The following is a 13955-nucleotide window of genomic DNA, read 5'->3' as shown; positions in this document are numbered from 1 at the left end:
TTCAGATTTCTTCATTGTCATATTTTCCACCAATTGCAACATGATTTGCTACAGGGTACTGTATCATTGTAAGCTGCCCTTTACAGACAGAGCACAATTTAAAGAGCACCTGTACCTAAAACTTAGGGCCCCTAATAATTATTTCCCCCACTGGAGCCTATATTTTTAATGGGAAGTAAAGCCTTCTATCTTTGGCCCTTGTACCTTGCGGTAGGTCCCAGTACAGACAGCCATGTTAGGGCATACAGGCCCCAGGTAGCTTGTTATATGAATGTAAGTGACATAGATCAGTCAGTGCATCCCCTGATCCCACATCAAATGCATGCGCTTAACTAGTGAGCTGGGGCACTTGCTCATTATGTGTATGTGTGCGCCCCAACATGGCTACCCACACCTGGAGCTGGGGGGCAGAGGGCTTAATAGGGGGATTTTTCTTGACGTATACTATTGTTTCCCTCGGAACCCGGAGTGCAGGTTCTGTTAGCCTGCAACTCTGGTGAGGAAACAGTTTACAGGTGATAGGTGCCCTTTAAGGTTTTCTTTTGCTTATATGGGTTCACATTAGTGATGTGTGGGTTGCCCACAATCAGCAGGTTTACACTTAGGTCAAGCAGGTTAGGGTGAAATTTGGGTGACCATTTCAGTTTGGGTTGTGTGTGGGTCAGTCCAGGAATTTCTCTGCTCCCAAAGTTTCCCTGTCTTGAAATGTAAGACACGCACAGAAGTAGCATACGGAGTGGAAAGATGCAGGTTTGCGTTGGTTGTGGTCCTACAATGGGTCAGGTGCGGGTTAAGGTTTTGTGGGTTAGGGTCAGGTGTGGGTTGAGTTTTTCTCTGGCTTACACATCATTAGTTTATACTTTATGGCCATAATGCTTTTTTAAAACCTTTGTAATGGTTTCTTAAATATAAAGCAAATTTACAGAAGCACCCCCCCCCTTCCCTGTGTGTATTTGAAAGTATAACATTACCCCGATTATGCCTTCTCTGCATACATTTTATTGCAAAACCCTAAAAACAATCTCATAAGTTGTGATATACCTTGATAATGCAATCCTTGTGTTTCTATTTATTTCTAGCTGCTGATGCCAAAGAAAGACAGTTTTGGATGACTCAGCTACAAGCATGTGCCAAGTTCCATTCAGAGAGTAAGGTAAGCTATGGCTCCCTAGATAGCTCTACCGTAATACTCATCAAAGTACATATACTGTAAATTATTATATCAGGTTCCATGAGCATTGCACACAAGCACTGCACAAAGTAATGTTATGTTGTGCCCTAGTGAACAAGACACAGTGAATGTTACAGTGCCACAAGTCGGAATGAATTGCAGCATGGGATTTCTGAGGGAAGTTCCATACAGTTCTGAGCTGTGGAATTTCTGTTCTGTAGGGTGGCATGAGGGTAGGACTCTACTGCTGTCATCTGTTTGTCATTGCATCCTGTCATTTGTCTAATCTCTAAACACACATCAAACACTGTATAAGGAACTGTTAGCTTTGTGGCAAGCTTACAAACAAACTGCAGAGCTTAGCACTTTTATACTAGGAATACTTTGCTGGCACTAAATTCACTTTACGCCAGGCATTAAAGGACAAGAAAACTTAAAATCATTCTGAGGTAACAATTTTTGAGGCACCACCACAATGGGAAAAAATTCTGACTTTCTGCTTGCATCATTGCACCTGTTCTATATAAAAAACTCTTTTATTGGATTGGGAGCCAGACTTACAAGATTTACTAAACTACAGATGCCCTTTACACAAGACTTGTCTGGTAGCTGAACGCAAATGGTGGCAAAGTGCTGCCAGCAAAATCATTTTTTATAGAAGTGCACTACTCTGGGGGAAAATGTAAACATATTTGTGCATTGGGGGTGCCTTACATATTGCCACCCCCCATTTATTTATGGTTAGCTTTTTCTTAAACTGCGCACAACTAAAGGGGTGGGTTTCTTAAAGGGGTGTTTCACATAAAGGGATGGCTTAGTATATAATAGAATAGCCAATTCTAAGCAAGTTTTCAATTGTTCTTCCGTATTTATGTTTTATAGTTTTAAAACGATGTGCCATCTTCTTCTGACTTGCCAGCTTTCAAAAGGGAGACACTGACCCTGGCAGCCAAAAAACTATTTTATTGTTATTGTTACATTTTATTAGTTATTTTAAATGAAGGCCAGTTGTAAACTGTCTCAGAATATCGTTCTCTACATCATACTGAAAGTTAGCTCAAAGGTGAGCAACCCCTTTAAAAACAGTATTCCAGAATCATGTGCAGTGCTTGTGTATCAAGGCTCTAAAGTGCTGCCTTTAACCTGATCAATGGTGGATTTTTACTGAGAGGCCGGAGTCCTTCAGCTTGATTTTTAGTAGACTTAGCATATGTAGATCCAAATTAAGTAAAGACCCCTTATCTGGGAAAAACCTAGGTCCCATAGGCGGAGGGTGACTTTTTTGTTTGGGGAGGCTAACACAGACTGACCTACAGCTAATGTGAGACTGGTGTAAAAAATTAACCTCCCAACTACCTCTTGCCGTATCCACTGACTCCCAGGGATACTGTGCAAAAAATGCTTAGGATGTAAAAGCATTCATACGTGGGTTTGGGATCAGTTAGCTTCAAGGGGTAGTTCACCTTTAAATTAACTTTTAATATGATGTAGACATAGATATTCTGAGACAATTTGCAATTGGTCCTCTTTTATTTTTAATGGTTTTTCAGTATTTTAGCTTTTTGTTCAGCAGCTCTCCATTTGGTATTTCAGCAGCTATCTGGTTGCTAGGGTCTTATTTACCAGGTAGTGGTTTAAACAAGAGATGGGAATATGAATAGTTAAGGGGCCTGCATGGAAAAATAAAACTGTAGCTTCACAGAGCAAAACGTTTTGGTCAGTGACCCTCATTTTAAAGCTGGAAAGAGGCAGAAGCGAAAGGCAAATTATTCAAAAACTATTAAAAATTAACTAGGAAGACCAATTGCAAAGTTGCTAGGAATAGGCCATTCTATAACATACTACAAGTTAACGTAAAAGTGAACCTCCCCTTTAGATGTGTTTAAGTTAGCTTTATAGAGAGAGAGGCAGCAGGTACTGACATCCCAGGCACGTTATATACAGTGAGACACAGTCTTTATATACAAAACCAGCACATTATATGCCATGAGGAGCAGTGGGTACTGATGGCAGATATTCAGGCCCTGGCACTATAACACTGGCACTGATAAACATACATATACAGTACAGTACCTGTGTATAGTACCTGTGGGATGAAAACTGCAGCAAAAGTTTCAAAGTTGGTTCTTGGGTAAAGTTTACAGCCTGCAGATTCTTCTTTTTTTAGTCTTCAATTCTGCACTGCCTCCAGTTTGCAAAATCTCCCGATCCCTGTCTTCATCTGCGCCTTGATTGGTCAATTTTACTGCCTGTCAAGAAAGCTGTGCTCTGATTGGAGAATCCACAAGAAGAAAGATCCAAAGATGCCAAAGGAGGTTTGGGGAGGCTTAGCCTCCCCTAGCCTTATTGAAAATCCGCCTATGCTAGGTCCCAAGCATTCTGGATAACAGATCCCATACTTGTACAATTAGGGCAACTGTAATCTCCTGTGTGTTCTGTTTGTTACATTGTGCTTAGTTTGTTAGTACAAGTTGTGTGAGAGCACCTTTACATGGTACATGTGCGGATGATGCAATTGATAAATATGGCACAAGCAGCACATTCTATTGATTTCATTTAAGGGATTCTGTCGTGATTTTTATGGTGTACTTTTTATTTCTAAATTACTGTTTCTAAACACTGTTTACATAGCAAATAATTCTTTCTACCATTTAAAAGGTTATTGTTGAACCAACAAATGTATTTTTTAAGTTGTAATATTGGTATTAGTGTGCAGTGCATTGTGCCTCAGTCTGAGCTTTCAGAAGGAGCCAGCGCTACACATTAGAACTGCTTTCAGGTAACTTATTGTTTCTCCTACTCCCATGTAACTTGAGGAGTCCCAAGTCGGACTTGGATTTCTTACTATTGAGTGCTATTCTGATATATACTGGGAGCTGCTATTTTGCTACCTTCCCATTGTCCTGCTGATCGGCTGCTGGGAGGGGGGTGATATCACTCCACTTTGCAGTGCAGCAGTAAAGTGTGACTAAAGTTTATCAGAGCACAAGTCACATGACTGTGGCACCCTGGGAAATAAAGAATATGGCTAGTCCCATGTGAAATTTCAAAAATAAATATAAAAAAATCTGTTAAAAACATATTTTCCCATGACAGTATTCCTTTAAGGTAAAAGGATGTGGCTGTGTGTTCTCAATTCATGGTGAGTAGAGCGTGAGAGAGGGTTGGGTTACATTTTATGCTACCTGTGAGCGCTTTGTATTGCTTTTTAACTAGGACTTTCTTTTCCTGTCATTTTGAAAATGAATTTTACCAACACTGTTCAGTAGGATTGTGATTATCTGTAAGAAACTAAATAGATGCAGTGGCATGACATTAGCAGACGTAACACTGAAAGTCAGCATCATAGTTTTGTGCGAGATCGATATCGCAGTGCTATATTGTCAGTGCCATGCTTGAGTCTCTGCTGGTCGATTGATGGATGGCTGAGTTTCTGCTTTGTTGTTCGCTGTGATAAATTCCTTTTTTTTCCCCTGAAAGCAAGCATCTCGCCATATCCAAGGGAATGCCACGAGGCAGCCTTTAGTTTTGCTCAGAACAAATCATCATTTTTTCCTTTACAAATAATGACAAAGGAAAAAAAAAATAATGGATGAGTGAACATGCCCTTGAGAGCTGAGAGAGTGAATTGACTGTCGGAATGCCTCATTTACTGCAAACATTTTGCTGATTCCATGGGATTTTACATCTGGAACAAAATAATGTGAGAATGTCCATCAGTGCCTGCTTTAAGCATTAGCTACAATGTTTATTAAATCCAATAAGTAAGTCATCTCAGAGAAAATGAAAGGAAAGAAACTGAAGCACAAAGAACAAAAGGCTCCGGAGTTTGGAAGGTAGCTGTCACAAGAGAAATGGTTATAAAAGTATGGGACCTGTTATCCAGAATGCTCGAGACCTGGGATTTTCCACATAAGGGGTCTTTCTGTAATTTGTATTTCCATAACTTAAGTCTGCTAAACAATCATTAAAATGTTAAATAATCCAAATAGGATTGTTTTTCCTCTAATAAGTAATTATATCTAGTTAGGAGCAAGTATATGAAAGTGTTTTATTATTACAGAGAAAAGGGCAATCATTTTTGAAAACTGGTATTATTTGATTACAATGCAGTCTTATGGGAGAAGGTCTTCCCGTAATTTTGTTCTTTCTGGATTATGGGTTTCTGGATAATGGATCCCATACCTGTATTTAATTTTTTTCTATTTAAGGGGCCCCGAAATATCACTTAAAATATTACTGCATATTTATTGCACACAAATATTCTTAGTTTTTGGCTGCTTCCAAGCCGTACAACCTGGCAGACACACTGGGCAGTTCATAGCTACATTGTTAATTTGGGTTAAATAAAGGCAATAGTACATCAATTTCAACCCTGGCTTATATATAGGCACATGCATACATACATAATATACAGGTATGGGACCTGATATCCGGAATTCTAGGGACCTGGGGGTTTCCAGATAAGGGGTCTCTCTGTAATTTGGATCTCTGTATGTTATGTTTACTAAAAAATTATTTAAACGTTAATTAAACCAAACAAGATTGTTTTGCCTCCCATGAGGATTAATTATATCTTAATAGGTACAAGGTACTGTTTAATTATTATAGAGAAAAAGGAAATCATTATTAAATCAGTTTTAAAAATTAGAATTATTTGCTTATAATGGAGTCTATGAGAGATGGCCTTCCCATGATTCAGGACTTTCTGGATAACGGTTTCCGGATAATGGATCCCATACCTGTATAATACAAACTGTATAGGTATGCTTGTTCAAAAAATCATCTAAACCACACTCTTGAAGTCATTAACAGTATCTGCCATCACAACATCCCCTGGTAGGGCATTTCACACCTCACTGCCCTTACCATGGAGAACCCCTTACGCTGCTTTGAATGAAAGCTCTGTTCCTCAAGTCTAAAAGGATCATGTCCCCTCACAAGTGCCAAAGAAAACAACCCAAGCCTTGACAGTCTACCCTTAAAGTAGAAGGAAAGTCATTTTGGCATTTTACTGCCAATAGATCTGCCACAGTAGTGCCACCTAGAACAATATATTTATTCTGCAGAAAGCATTTTGATACCTGAGTAAACAGCTTTAGAAGCTTTCTCCATTTGCTTAAGACAGCAGCTGCCATTTTAAGTAGCTTCCTGCCTGCAGCCTAGCCATTATAGTTCAGATCACACATTCCAAAGGGAGGGGGAGGGAGTTCTTAGCATTCTCGTGGGAGGGGGAGCAGGAGAGGGGAGAGAACTGCGCAGACTCTGGTCACGGGAATTAAGGATGGGAGTCAGACACTGGAACATCATGTTTACAAAAAAAGAGACGAAATCCTGTGTTTCTTTTGATAGAGGACTGTAAGTGCTTATGGCTGTATTTACATAGACCTTTCTGATAAAGCTTACTTAGTTTTTACCTTTCCTTCTCCTTTAAATTTTCCTTCAATTTTACCAGTTTAGTTGAACTTCTCTGCACTCTCTCCAGCTCATTAATATCCTTAAGGACTGGAGCCCAAAACTGCACTGCATACTCAAGGTGAGGCCTTACCAGGGACCTATAAAGGGGCAAAAATATGTTTTCATCCCTTGAGTCAATGCCCTTTTTTAAGCAAGACAGCACTTTATCTTCTTTAGTAGCCCCAGCCTCACATTGTTTAGAGGCATATGGGGGTAAAGAGGAGGCATGATCAGGAATTGGTATTTTTAAAGGCATGGGGTTGTGAGAAGCAAAAAAAGCTACAAATTGGCCCTGTAATTATCCACTGTTTAGAATATTGCCTCAGGAAAACCTTGATAGTATCTCCTCTTTAGTTGCCTTAAGTGCCACTTTGCTCTGCATTGATGAAAGGTTTAAGCTCTAAAATCTTAATTATAAAACTAATGAGAAACAAATTTCAGAGCAATGCAGCAGAACAGCAGCTTTTCATATTTTCTTTTGTAGAACCAAGGCAAATAGCTTGAACTTTTGTGTAGCGTTAGAGAATGAGCACCCTTTAATCATCACATATTCCCCTTAAGGGTTGTTTAAATTGGGGTCAGTTCAGATGTGTCATTTGGATCACTCCGGCTTAAATAGGGCAAATGGCACTGTACAAATGTAATTATTTTTCTTTTGCAAAATTGTTAGCACTGCTTATCCTGGGAAATTAGTGACAAGAAAAGCTTTTTTTACAAAAAGTATAATTATTAAGATTGGTAGCTTTACATGGTAGCTGTATTTACATGTGCTTTATTTACTTTGAAATAATCTGAAAATAATTTTAAATAGGAAATTATTCCTTACATATATTTTAAAAGCCTTAAAGTGCCAGTATACTGGCTAATTAATAATATAATTGTATTATTTACAAAGTATATTCACTCGCTTCATTTGTAGAAAGCATATTATTTATATTTGAGAATAAAAATGATTGCACTATGAACTAAAAACTGGACTTTTTTTTATAACCAGTACCAATTCATGTGTCAGGGGCCAGTTTGTGCCAGCTACTGACATTTTCATTGCAACCAGGCATGCATGATCCTTTAGACACAGATGAAACCATGCCAGTCTAATAGGAACCATTTCCTGGTTCCTATGGTAATTCAGGTTCTGTTTTTTTTTTGCTTTTTCTGCTTTTTTATGCATATGACCTTATGTCAAAAATGGGTGGTATTTTTCTTTTAAATGCATTTGTAGTGTTTTAATTTGTGTTAATACATACTGGTGTGTGCTGTTATGTTAGTAAATGTTATTCCTGTACAGTATTATATATAGCACTGGTTAATTTAGTGCATCCAGTGATATCTAGGCAATTCTAGATGAATGACCTTACACCAGAGGGAGGTAAAATACAGAAGAAATAGGGCAGAGCTGAGGCTGGAGGGAAAACCATCAGAAATAGCTGTGGCCAGAGTCATTATTATTTACTATATAGAGCCAATGTATTCCACAGCACAGAATATATATCATTCGCAGTGCACTGCTCCAGTGGAGCAATGTAAGAACCCTGTCACAGTCACACTTTTATCATGAGCCAGTTAACCTGCCTGTCGGTTTTTCAAACATGGGGGGAGACTGGAGCATCTGGAGGAAATCCACACGAGCATAAGGAGAACAGAGTTCAGGCAGGCCAGGGCAGGGTTACCATCTCACACCTTTAAAAGAGGATATTTAGGGGCAGATTTATTATGTTGTGTAAAAAACGGCAACAAAACTCGGCACACATCATCAGGCTTAGCCGTGTAAAAACGGTGTAAAGTCTGCATAATTTTTTACGCGTTTTTTTTTCTGCTGGATCTTACATAAAATATTGGCGTTAAATCTGGTGTTCAGACAGCGAACTTCTCCATTCATTTTACACAGCTTTATACACTGTTTTTTTTGGCAAATTTCATTTTACATAGCATAATAAATAGGCCCCTTATTGAATACACATGCTGAAAGTTGGATGCATGACTGCACATAAATCTTTGATCCATGCATCCAACTTGCACCTTGTGTAATTAATAAGGGGCCTATTTATTATGCTATGTAAAATTAAATTTGCCCTCTTTTTAAGGGGTGAGATTGCAACCCTAGGCTATGGGAAGGGTAAAAGCAGTGCTCACTTTCTCTTCCACATTGCTGCTCAATGTAATTTTATGTGGTTTTCCAGAGTAAAAGAGATTTATAGCGTTATCAAGTGGGGTCAAGCTTTGTGCACCATAGGTGCTTTACCCCAGCAAAAATGAAGCCAATTAGAAGAGGCAGTCTAATTAGCATTACCTTGTTATCTGTGTTAAGCCTGCTACATATTTCCATATATTTGAAGCAAAAAATAACACTTCTGTTTCACAGTTAATACAAATCAGGTAAAGCTTTGGTCACTTATTTAGATTTTTTATACTAAATGAGTTGATTGCAAATTTTACTCCTTTTCACCTCAAATTTGCTAAGACATCTGATCATCAATGAATGTGAATGCATAAAAATCTCTTTAGGGTTTACAATGTCTTATGGGATTATAAGTATGTAGTAGTCAACACCCAATAAAAATAAATAGTTGACCTGAGAGCTTTACTTTTTTATGGTGAGGGTGATGGCCATTGCAACACTGTCTTAGTTGCCATTCTCTGCTTTTCTTGGGTAGTTGTAATTATGTATTCATAGCACTTGCCTCTTCCAGTGGGTTATGAGGAAGTGTGTTTTCACAACATGCATTCACTCAGCTAATAATGGAGATGGGAAAGCACTGAGGTATTCAGTACAAAAGGCCTTACTGGTGCAGGGGTCAGCTACAAGTGTTTATTATAAACCACAGGGCTGAAAATGTACCCAGCGAAGCAGAGTATGGTTGTATTCAGTTAACTAGGGAAAATCAAATGTGAAATATCCTTGCATATAGTAAGGCGTAATGCTGACTTACTGGAGTACAAAAAAATGTAATACTAGAAAAACCATAAAATGTAGAAGGAAATTTTAAAAAAATGTTTGAACATATGGACAATAAGATTTATCTAGCTACAAACTGGATACATTAAATGAGATAGAAATGTAAAGAAATGTTTACTAGGAGGGACAGATACTGGGCTTGTTGATGTATTAAGAATAAAGCTACCATGACAAAGAGCAAGGCTGATCAATGATGCTTGCTTATGCAGGCATAGGATCTGTTAACTAGAAACCCAGTATTCAAAAAGCTCCAAGTTATGGGAAGGCCATCATTACAGAGTCCATTTAAAGCAAATTATTGTAATTTATAAAAGTGATTTCTTTTGTCTCTTTTATAATAAAACAATACCTTTAACTTGATCCCACCTAAGCTGCATGAATTCATATTAGAGGCAAAACAATCTTAGTTTAGACTATTATGGAAAGATCCCTTATCTGAAAAACCCCAGGTCTGAAGCATTCTGGATAACAGGTTCCATACCTGTAACAAGAATAGATTTATTCATGCTATGTTCACTAACAATTACATGGTATGATTTGGTCATGGCACAGACATCAGTTGCATGTCTTTTACAGAATTCCAAAATGCACAACTGTGGATGAGATTACTCCTATAAAAATGTACTTTATTACTGCAAAAGCAAAGCAAGCCAGACACCTGTTGCACATCCCACACAGACCACTATGAGTCTAACTGTTTTCCTGCCCGAAGAGTATATACTGGGTGCCAGTAAAGCTGCTAAGATACAGTGAGGGTACAAGGAGATTCTTTTTAACAGCCCTTCTTACAGCAATTCATCTGGAGAATGAATTTTTTTCTATTTATGAAAGATTTCCAGAATATCAGTTCATTAAATTCCCATAAGGGTTATTCTTTATGGGTGCTGCAGTTCTTGGGATTTATTTGCAAACTTTACAAATGTAAAAAAGATTTAGATTTGGTTTGGAATTCCATGGAATGTTTAATTTTTTAATAAATACATTAAAAATGGAATATTCATTTCCTTGGTACCCACTTCCCTTCAGCTTATTTGTGCCACTAACTACAGCATTCCCCTGCTAACTGCAGAAACATAGTTGAGGGTACCCACTTCCCTTCAGCTTATTTGCGCCACTAACTACAGCATTCCCCTGCTAGTTTTAATTAGCCACGTGGCAGTTGTATATTTCAGCATTCATCAACATTCACTTAACCTGAATATGTATAGTGCACACAAATGTTTTGGGGGAATGCACCTTTTCATGGCACGCCCCTTTGTCACCTGACAAAGGGGCACATCCCTGACACATTGTGTACTCACTCGGTGGAATAAAGCATCGGGACTAATCCCCATTTAGAAGATCCTTGTATACGGGGAATTCTCTATACCTATTGAGTACTTGTGAGTGTTGTCTCCCTTATAACTGAGCACCAAGTGTGTGCGCATGGAAGCCTTGTCACCACTTTTCTATATGAGCTCTTAGATAGTAAGTTAGGTTGAAAAAAGACGTACATCCATCATGTTCAACCATAATTGGTTCTCATACCAAGAGTAGAACCCAGGCCGCCTGGGTGAAAACCAGGAATCCTTTTGTATATATGGTATGGTTTGAGAAATAAAAAAACATTTTTGAGTTTAAATGTAATATGCATATATTGCAGGGAGCCTAACAATCTAGAAAAAAATATTAAAGGACAAAAATGGGAAAAAATGTTTTAGTAAAAAATATGTGCTTTTTTATATTTCTTTGATTTAAATGGAAAAGTTGGAAAGTGTATTCAGAGTGACAAATCCATTTAATGAGGCAGGAAAGCAACCTGCTAAAAAAGGGAAAAAAATCTTTGGTTTATAATGATGTGTATACGTCTCATTTATTCAAAGTGGGAAAAAATGCTTTATTGCTTCTCTACACATGCTTAGAAGGTTTCAACATCATACACTTTGCTGCAGAAATTTCATTACAGCTTATAGCTACCTTATGCACATTAGTCAGTTGGACAGTATCTTGCATTGATGCTGTGTTGGGTTCTGTATAACCAGTCTGTGTTTGCCTTCTCCAGTGATGTGACCTGCTGAGATAAAATGCTACTTCCATAAAAGAGAGGGATAATTGGCCCTTGAATGGCAGAAGAAATAAGCCAGTTAAACATTGTGAAAGGTCAGAAAAGGCTATGAATAACATGAACCTCTTATACATACAACAAGGGTTTATTATTTAGCTATTTCCCTGCTGTTTTCACCCCCACTTTATTATTTTCATTCATTTTTTTCTTTTTAATTATTTTTATTATATTTTTTAGATTAGGGGAGGACATTTTTGCTTGACATGTATATATTCGAATTCAGTGGTTAGGTGCAGAAAAGCTTGCATGTTTCTAATACAGTACTCCGGCAGGGAAGAAAAAGGGGATAGGATTTAAGTGAAGGGTATAGGGAGAGGAAGGGGGGTGGGTATAAAGCAAATGGGAAAGGAGTCACAGAAAAGTAGTGTTAAATGTTAAACAAAGGAGTAATTGTAACAACAATTCAAAACACAACGTAAGTAAAAATTTTAGCCATTAGACTGTAAGCTCTGCTAAGTCAGGGACCAATGTGAATGATGTATAATCTCTGGAAAGCCCTGTGGAAATGCGCCAGTGCTATATAAATACCAGGAAATAAAATATTTAATAAGAAGGCTAAGATAACCAATGTCATTGAAGCTGTGTGTGAGAGAGAATGGGTGAAAGCCCACATATACCTTCCAAGAAAGCACTGGCACAGGACTGACAAATAGGACCCACTCTCTAGTGTTTCTCACAAAATTCTGGACAGGGACTGATATGGTATCTTTTGCTGAACTGAAAATACAAGAGGGGCTCCCAAACTCACAGTGGCTTACATACCAAGGGATATGTATGCCATAATTATTGTACTCCCAATATACTCAATAATGCATTGTTTGTAATTGCATATGATGTGAAAACATGCGTATACCTCTATTCAATACAGTATTTGTTTTTTTTTATCATTTTTGCTCTGTTTTTTCAATAAAGGCATGCCTAAAGAAAAAATGCTTTTTTTTTATATACAGCATTTTTTAAATGGCAAATAATCCACTAAATCTTATGAGCTAAACACTCCTATGTATAGATACATCTTCTGTTGCCTCTAGCAACTGTATCCTGTATATTATTTGCTATCTTTTCCATATTTCATTGCCTCAGGGGTAGAGCATTATGTTGTGATTCATTCAGTAGATTTCATAGTGTGATAAAATGTATAAAAACATTTAAATGCAACAAGATAACATACTGTGTACCTTCTTACTCTGTATCACCACCTGTGAGCACATCTCAATCTTTTGTTAAATACTTGCTGACAAAACACTGAAAGACCATGCCCATTCCTATTTCCCATATTCAAAATAAACTTGATTAGATAATGGTTAATAAAAAAAATCTCAAGCATAACAGACAAGCATGATATGTTTCTATAAATATGGCAACCGTAGTATAACTATACATACCACCTTACACCTAAAATGTTCTGAATTTCAGAACTTTACCCTAATTACAGTGCCCAGACTGTGAGGAAAATGTACAACTCTACAAATATTGCAAGTTCTTCCTAATGGATGATTTCAGGGATCACAATGCATGGCATTAAATCATGTGTGAGAAATAGACAGATACTTTTTATGCCATGTGTGAGTAATTTTACATAGCATTTTAAATAGACCTGTTAATTAAATCACCAAGGTAGGAAATGGAAAGAGAAAAGATGAGGGTCCAAGGAATTGTTCAGGGTGTCAAGAGGTGCAGGAGAATAGCAAAAGGTGAATATTAATATGAAAAACTCTGTTTTGTTTAGCAGTCTTTATATTTCTGATATATACCTAGGTATATAATCCAAAATTAAAGCACAAAAATAAAATATTGTATCCTCGAATAACTGAAATCTGTATATTATTCTGTGTGTGTCTTTGTGTCCATCCATCAGTCTGTTATCTGTACAGCCATTCTTCATGTCTGCCTACCACTCTTCTCTACCGTCACAGTCTTATATATTAAATATGTAACAGTATTTTTGTCATTCGCTGTTTCCAAACATTTACTCCTTATTGCAGGGAATACATCATGTTTGCATACCTTACGTAGACATTTTTAGTGTCATTGAAAGAATCAATTAATCTATATGCCATGATTTATTCTGTTTATCGAGTTGAGAATCTGGTTTCTTTTTCACTGTGTAGGAAGCAGGTTTCCTAATCAGTTATGACTGATATGTTATTATATACAATACATAAAACATATTGCTTCAAATAGAAAAAAACATGTATTGTAGAAATTACCACAATTTGTTCATACAGCAAGGCAAATATAATTGATATAATGGTATGTTTTTTGCT

At 37.4% G+C, this 13955-nt stretch overlaps 1 protein-coding gene across 1 annotated transcript in view; it reads left to right on the top strand.

Annotated features, from left to right (window-relative positions):
* Positions 1 to 13955, top strand: part of osbpl10 (oxysterol binding protein like 10) — a 205078-nt gene that overhangs the window by 79902 nt on the left and 111221 nt on the right. Inside the window, exon 3 of the mRNA XM_002941816.5 lies at positions 1080 to 1153. Within this exon, the coding sequence (XP_002941862.1) occupies positions 1080 to 1153 (74 nt within the window). The remainder of the gene's footprint in view (positions 1 to 1079; positions 1154 to 13955) is intronic.

This window comes from Xenopus tropicalis, chromosome 6, assembly GCF_000004195.4.
Source record: "Xenopus tropicalis strain Nigerian chromosome 6, UCB_Xtro_10.0, whole genome shotgun sequence".
In the NCBI taxonomy this organism is placed as follows: domain Eukaryota; kingdom Metazoa; phylum Chordata; class Amphibia; order Anura; family Pipidae; genus Xenopus; species Xenopus tropicalis.
This window is presented reverse-complemented; position numbering and strand designations above follow the sequence as displayed.